Source organism: Solanum stenotomum, chromosome 5 (genome assembly GCF_019186545.1).
Source record: "Solanum stenotomum isolate F172 chromosome 5, ASM1918654v1, whole genome shotgun sequence".
NCBI lineage: Eukaryota > Viridiplantae > Streptophyta > Magnoliopsida > Solanales > Solanaceae > Solanum > Solanum stenotomum.
In genome coordinates, this window is record NC_064286.1 from 9,705,867 (window position 1) to 9,713,539 (window position 7,673).

The following is a 7,673-nucleotide window of genomic DNA, read 5'->3' on the forward strand; positions in this document are numbered from 1 at the left end:
CCATGTACCAACACTGACTCCTTCCTCTCTTCTGCATAAGAATCACTTGTTAGATTTTGGAACCCACTTCAAACGGTGTTTCCAATAACTATCAAAAGGCTTGATAAGAAACCTTTCTGTCCGGGGGGAAAAGTGTTCTTACTAAAACGATAACGGTGACCAGGTCCCTTGTGTTCCCTTTTATCATTGTTTTCAGATATGACAAATTTCACATGCTTTTGTTTTACTTTTCTTAGAGTCTTACACTTTTCTTTTAGATGACCATTACACCCACAGTGAGTGCATAATAGACTGTCAGATACAGACACATATTTGCTATGGGGATTATAGGGAGGTTATATTGGTCTGCATCCTAACCCTTTTCTTTCCATTGAAACTGTAATTAGACAGGTCAGAGAGTATCTTAGATGAATCAGTCCACTTTAGAGAGTGGCTTAGCTCCTCCTTGACCCTACTCAGATAATTTCTTAGTTGGGAGTTAGTTTCAAGAGAAGCAACTAGCTTAGACTCAGAAATTTTAAGCTTTCTTCCAATTCTTCCTAAACGATGCTAAGCTTTCTCTTTCCACCCACTGAACTACCAGGATCCTCCTCAGGAGTTATGTTGCTAGTTTTTAGAGTACCTATCCTTACACTCATTTCAGAAACTTGAGACATCAGAGTTGAATTCTCATTCTCATACAAACTTAATTTTTCATTTAACATTAAGTTTTCAGTGGTTCGTTCATCAACAGAATCAATAAGTAGGGCAACAAGTTTCCTCAAATTTTCAACAGGTAAAGTATCTAGATCATCCTTAAGATCAAAAAGAGTTACCTCATTTGGATCTTCATTATCATCAGAATTAGCCATCAAGGAGAAAATGGAGTTGAAAATACTTTCATCATCTTCAATGGCCATCATTGAAACATCGTCATGGCTTTCTACATCTTCTTCTGACTCACTTGAATCATCTCCCCATACAGCAAAGGCTTTTCTCACCAATTGATCAGCATGAGCCTTTCTCCGAGCATTGTTTGGGACCAGATCCCTCTTGCGAGGTCTGGGGGCAGTCCCTTGACCAGGCTTGCCATATTTATGGCAAGATCATTTGCAGTAGCAGTTCTACTAGCAACGGTTTTCTTTTGGAAGCCTTCATGTTTCTTTATGATCTTCTGAAATCTTCTAGTGCCATACGACATCTCATCCTCCTCCTCAGTCACCTCAGTTTGAGAAGGTCTCAAGGCAATGAACTTCTCCTTCTTTTCTTCTTTCATCGTTGTTCCCTATATCTTGTTTAGCTCGTAGGTTTGAAGATTCCCAATCAGTTCATCCATGGGAAGAGTCATCAGATCTTTAGCTTCTGTTATGGAATCCATCTTGCTTTCCCAGGATTTAGGAAGCACCTTAAAAATTTTGCGAACCTGCTTGCTAACAGGGATAGGCTCACCCAGGCACGTGAGCTCGTTAGTGATAGAGGTGAATCTTGAGTTCATATAAAAAATGGTTTCACCCTCCTTCATGATGAAGTTCTCATACTGAGTGGTGACCATGTCAACTTTAGATTCTGTCACTCTCTTAGTTCCTTCATGAGCAGTTTGAAGACAGTCCCAAATTTCCTTGGCAGTCTCACACGCAGAAATTCTGTTGTATTCATCAGCTCCAATGCCACACACCAGAATCTTTTCTGTTTTGTAGTTCTTTTCTATATTCTTCCTATATTTTTCGTTGTACTCCTTTCTGATTTTGACAACAATAGTGGTGAGCTCTCCATCCTTCACCTCTTTTATAGGAATATAAGTGCCATCAAGAATAATGTCCCACAACTCCGTGTCCTCAGCATTGATGTAGTCAAGCATTCGATTCTTCCACCATCCATAGTACTAGAAATTGAAACGACGTGGCATGGTGGAAGATTGTCCTTCCTCCATATTGGGTGGAGCTGTCATTCCTTCAGGATTTTTTCTTTTCTTGGTGTTAACCAAACTGAAAAGTGAAGCTCTGATATCACTTGTTGGAATGTATGCGTCCACCTATGTATATGGGACCAGGTCCTCAACACAGTTACATTAATAAACAGTGTAGAACAAATGCTTAAAGTAAAGATTGACAATCAAGTTTATGTGGAAACCTTTTTGCTCAAGGGAGTAAAACCACGACCAGTTCTCAACAGGACTTTTCAAATTGCTTCCACTAATCTTCTCCAAGAAAAAGTAAAGGCCAGTTTACAAAATGAGATTAGCCTGCTAATCTCCACACTAAGCAATACCACCTATCACTTAGCTGAGCCAGAGCAGATACAACACTACCCACTTTACTAATCCTAACCGATAAATATACACTTTAGAGTAAGAAACTAAGTTACCCTTAACCTGGTTCTTACAATGATTCACGCAAGTTTGAAATGTTTCTTTCACAAGTGAAACGAATCCTACAATATAAGAACTATTACAAGCAAACAAAATTACAGCTGGTACAGAAAACAATAGAAGCACTTCTATCAGGTCCCTTGTTGTTTTGAAGCTTGAAAAATATCTCTCTTAGAATGAATGATCAATATTGTTGTTTGTAGTTTGATATATACCATGAAGAATTATTACCCAACAGACAAACAACCTCATCGCCTCTGATTGGTGAAGTATTCTGCAACTACACCAACTTTCTGACATGGACAACTTTTATATCTGTTCAACACTTTGACCACTAGACGAGTATTCATACTCTGCAGAGGACCAGGTCCCTACGCTTGTGAGGAGTTCATCAAAAAATCAAGGAACATAGGCAGTTATCAACCATTGATTAGTCAAAAGATAAGATCTTTGACAATACTTAGCCACCACAAACCTTTCCCAAAGAGAGTTGTTGGTTCTAAGATCCCACCAAAGCTTAGTAGTAAAGGCAATACATATGTCATTTAATCTTCTAAAGTTTGCACCTCCTTGTTCATAAGGGAAACAAAGGTTCTCCCAAGAAGCCCAATGGTGTTTTTTCTTTTCTGCCGCACCACCCCAGAAAAATCTGATAATCAACCTTTCAATTTGGTTGAGTACACCCTTAGGAGGGTCCATAACAACCAAGAGGTGAGTAGGCAAAGCCAAAAGCACATGTTTAATGAGAACAACCTTGCCCCCTAAAGAAAGAAATTTGGCATGCCATCCATTAATTTTATTAAGAACCTTGCATATCATCTCAGTAAGAATAGAGATCATCTTCCTTCCTGTGTAGATAGGGAACCCTAGGTAGTTTACTGGGAATGACTTGTATTTTATTCCAGTAATTCTCTCAATTCTCTTGATGGAGTGATATGGTTCATTAGAGGCCATGATGAGGCAACTCTTATGCTTGTTGATGTGAGGCCAAAAATACATATTTTTTAATCATTATTTGTCTCACATTTATTATTTATATCTGTCCTTTTTAGCATGATTTTTATGGATTGTGCTATATAATATATTTTATTTGTAGGAGTAAATTGGTGTAAAGTTGAAGAAGTTTGAAGCTAAAATGAATTAAAGATGGAAGGCTGAAGAAGGAAATAAAGCAATAACTTAATGGATTAAATTGAATAAAATAATATATAAATATATATATATATGAAATGCCTTAGAATGAAATTCAATTGTTAACGGCGTAAGACTGTTGGCACGTGTCACAACTGAAGGCGGCAGCAACAAAAGAAGTGAGGCGGCACAGTTCAAGCAGAAATTGGATTTCTTTTTATTTTGGGTTCCTAATTTGATTTGGACTCAATTATTTTATTTAGGATTTTCTACATCTATAAATAGTCCGTAGAAATAATAATTAGAGAACATCAATTATTCGGGGAGGAGGTCAATTATAGGGCATCAAAGTATAAATTTGTTAATATTTTTTAGGGTTCTTTTCTTCTTCTTTCTTTTCTTAGAGATTAGTGGCTAAACACCATTGTTCTGGGGCTGTAGCTATAAATTGAATGTTGATTATATAAGGTTCTTGAATTAATTCTTGGTTGTCATTATAAGTTACTTCTATATTCTTGTTTTTGTATTTTATGTTTGTGCATCATAAGATAAATCAATTGTGTATTCTTAAAATCGAGAGAGTAGAGGGTAGATACACGAGATAATATAGAAAGTTCGATCATCCATTACGAGTTGATTTGTGTTTAGGAGTGACCCCGGACGAACAAATTGCTTGGTTGTGAAACAAGATGAAATATAAATGCTCGCCAGTTAGGCCTGTCTATCCTTGCTAAATGATGTAGTTAGACAACTAACTGGAGTAGGCGACTAGAGGTCAAGAGACCTGACTCATACAATTAACCTTGTAAACGAGTACCTTGACAACTAAAATTAGATCTAACCCAAGAATATGATACATGAGATTCATTGCATGTTGTAGCCCTAGAATTTTCCAACCACTGTAAGTAATCTTATAATTTAATTCCTGCATTCTTTTCTTTATAAATAAAAATCAAACTCTTTTGACACTCTCAAATAAATAATTAAACTAGTATAATTTTGTAGAAATAGTTAATTGACAAGTGATTTGGGTTTGATAATTCGGTACTTTTAAGAGCCACTATATTACTTGCGCAATCACGTACACTTGCATGTGCAATTGAAAGCAACAAGTTTTTGGCGCCGCTGCCGAGGACTTAGAAATTAACTATTATTCTAGGTTATAATTTTCTTTTTATTTATTTATTAATTTTTTTGTACTTTAATTAGTTTTTTTTTCTGAGAAATTAATTATTATTTTTTCTTTCTTTGAATAATTTGTACTCTTATTGATATGGATGATTGGGATAAATCGTGTTTGGCTGATGAATGTCCTTTATGTCATATATATGGTTGTCAGTATATTCATTGGAATGGTTATCCTAAATCTTATTCCCTGCCCTCGAACTCCTATTATGATTCTTCTTTTATTTATGATGTTGGCAGTGGCGCTGAAGTGGCGAATGCAAAACAAGAGGCGCACAATGTGAATTCACTTATGGAATGTACGGACATGCTGGACAAAGTTAATTTGATAGTTACAGAACAAAGATTTGAATGCGCGGAAGATCACAAAAAAATCAAGAAATTACTGGATAAGCTTGACGTTATTCAATTAGAAATTACAGTGCAAGCTAAATTAGAAGAGAGAGAAGCCCAACAAGGAGAAAGTTGTGGAGAAATAGAGATAGTGAGCCAATCTTGGCTACAAGAACATACTCAACTTCTAAAGTTTCAAGAATCTATCCATGATGGTCTAATATACATGACAACTCAATTGATTGAAGGAAGAGTTGAGCTCACACAAGAAATAGATCAATTTGGCTCAGATGTTAATGACTTGGAGGTTCACTTGAAAAAAAAGATTGAGGCGTCAGAAACCCAATTATCAATTGTCGTGGATGATGACCAACTAGTGGAGCAAAAAGTGGAATTCCAACCATTCAAATATACCTTATTCCTTAATATCGATGTTGAGAAAGAGTACAAAAATGAGAATGTCGTAAAAAATGCTTCTTTGAAGTTGAGGAAACTTGAATCTCATTCAAAACACTTTTCTATAAAATGTGAATTAATGGATGAGTGTATAGATGAGGAACAAGGCCCCTACATTCTAAAGCTTTTTAGTCCACATAGACAAAACGACATTCCTCACCTAAGGGCCAAAAAGTGCAAGATGCGACATATATTACTTGGTTCCTTTATCTTTATATCACCTCCCCTAGAGAGCAGCAGAAAAATTGATGCAAAGTTAGGGGTAAAATTCATAAGTTCAAAGTGGAAAGAAAAGTGGTGAACTTACTTGTGTCGTGCCGCGACGTTAAGTTATGCGCTTATTGGGAGGCAACCCAATTTATCGTGCAACTTCTTATTTATTTATTTTTTATTTTTTTGTGTCATTTTTTGTGTCATTTTTACAGGTTTTGGAGAAGTCTGAGTATTTGAAATTTGGTGTTAAGGAGCACGTTTGAGCTTAAGTGTGACGTGACGACCCTTGATAAAAATTGAGAGAACATGTTACTAGCTAGGCCTATAGGCCTCAGGGAGTTTTCCTAACCCTCGTTTTAAATTTTATTTGATGCTTTGGGGACATAGCATATTTTTAAGCGGGGTGGAGTAATTAATTCCTTTTTTTTACTATTTTATTGAGTCTTTTCTTTTTTGGGATGAGTTCCTTGGCTTTTGTTTTTTGCTTTCTTCCCGAAGATAGTCCATTTGAACCAAGTGTCTTTTATTTTTTTAGGAATAAATTTTCTTTTAATTTTCTTTTTGAGAGAAAAGAAAATACCCTTTTGAGTGGTGTGATACTTGCTATTTAGGCCTAATTTTTGAGTAGTACTTTCTTGTGAATGCTTGATTGATAAAAATTTTTTACAGACACTTTGACACCTAAGTTCATGGTTGTGACTTTGCATATAGCTTATTTTATTTTGTAGTTTGTTATGATAATGTCTCTCTTAGAAGTGGAATTGATCCATCATGATTGATACATGTGCCATGTGTGGTGTTATTTCGTTTATTCCATGTTTTGCATCTTAGTCTAGAATTTGCCCTTCATGTTATTGAAGTGAAATAAAAAGTGTTGATTTGTTTAGGAGATGATAATAGGCTATTTTTTATTTTTCTGGTAAATTTTATCCTTTTCAGATATTGTATCACTAGTTAGACCTTTTGAGCCTGTTGCCATTTGTTGGTAGCCATATTAATGTGACTTTGACTATTTTATTGAATCCCTAGTTTTTGCAACTTGCTTCCTTGAGGATTATAGCATAGACTTATTCTAATTATGAACTCTGAGAAAAAGGGATGGTAGAGAGAAAAGGTAATCATTGATAACTACAAAGTGCTTAAAAATCCCTCTTTAAAAGAATGTGACATGAAAATAAAATTCCTTAGAAAAAAAAAAGAAAGAAAAAAATGATTGAAACATTCTTGAGATGATGAGAATTACTTGTGAAATAATTGTTGAAGAGAGGGTTGAAAATAAAGAGAAGAAAATAATGGGTGATGAAGTCTAAAATTACAAAGTGCTTAAAGAAGTGTAAGTCACTATTATATAGTTATCCTACCTGTCCCCTAGCCTACATTACAACCCGTTAAAGTCCTGTTTGATTCTATTCAAGCATGCTTAATTAGTGGAGATGTACATAATGTGCAAGCCTATGGTTCTTTGTGCATACATGTGAATTTTATTTATGAGTGTGAGTTGTTCTATGATGCTAAGCCCTTAATTTATATTCAATCTTTTCAAATGAGTGTGTGGACTATTTCAACTTGTGAGGGCACTTGTTTCATGATGGATAAGTGATTTTATTAACTTTCTTTGATGAGCATAGGGGAGCTATCTTAAATTTGATGAGTTCAAAGTCCTTCCTTGAGGTTAGGAGGTTAGAAGTTTGTTGTTTATTTGGATGTCTTGCATAATGACTGAGAATTGTACGTGATGTTTTGAAATTGGTATATGGCCTAATTGTTTGTATTAACAAAAGTGACGATATTCCTACTATGATTTTTTGAGATGAGTCTAATGTTTGCTCGAGGACGAGCAAAATTTTAAGTGTGGGGTGTTGATGTGAGGCAAAAAATATATATTTTAATCCTCATTCGTCTCACATTTATTATTTATATATGCCCTTGTTGAGCATGAATTTTATGGATTGTGCTAAATAATATAGTTTATTTGTAGGAGTAAATTGGTGTAAAGTTGAAGAAGTTT

At 35.2% G+C, this 7,673-nt stretch overlaps 1 protein-coding gene across 1 annotated transcript; it reads right to left on the bottom strand.

The window, feature by feature from the left end:
• Nucleotides 1-1,264: 1,264 nt before the first annotated feature.
• Nucleotides 1,265-1,837, bottom strand: LOC125863666 (uncharacterized). Its single transcript, XM_049543705.1, has one exon. The coding sequence runs from the start codon at nt 1,835-1,837 to the stop codon at nt 1,265-1,267; it is 573 nt and encodes a 190-aa protein (XP_049399662.1).
• Nucleotides 1,838-7,673: the final 5,836 nt, after the last annotated feature.

Coding starts and splice junctions, on each gene's coding strand:
- LOC125863666 (XM_049543705.1), bottom strand. CDS start 1,837: ATGCTTGACTACATCAATGCTGAGGACACGGAGTTGTGGGACATTATT.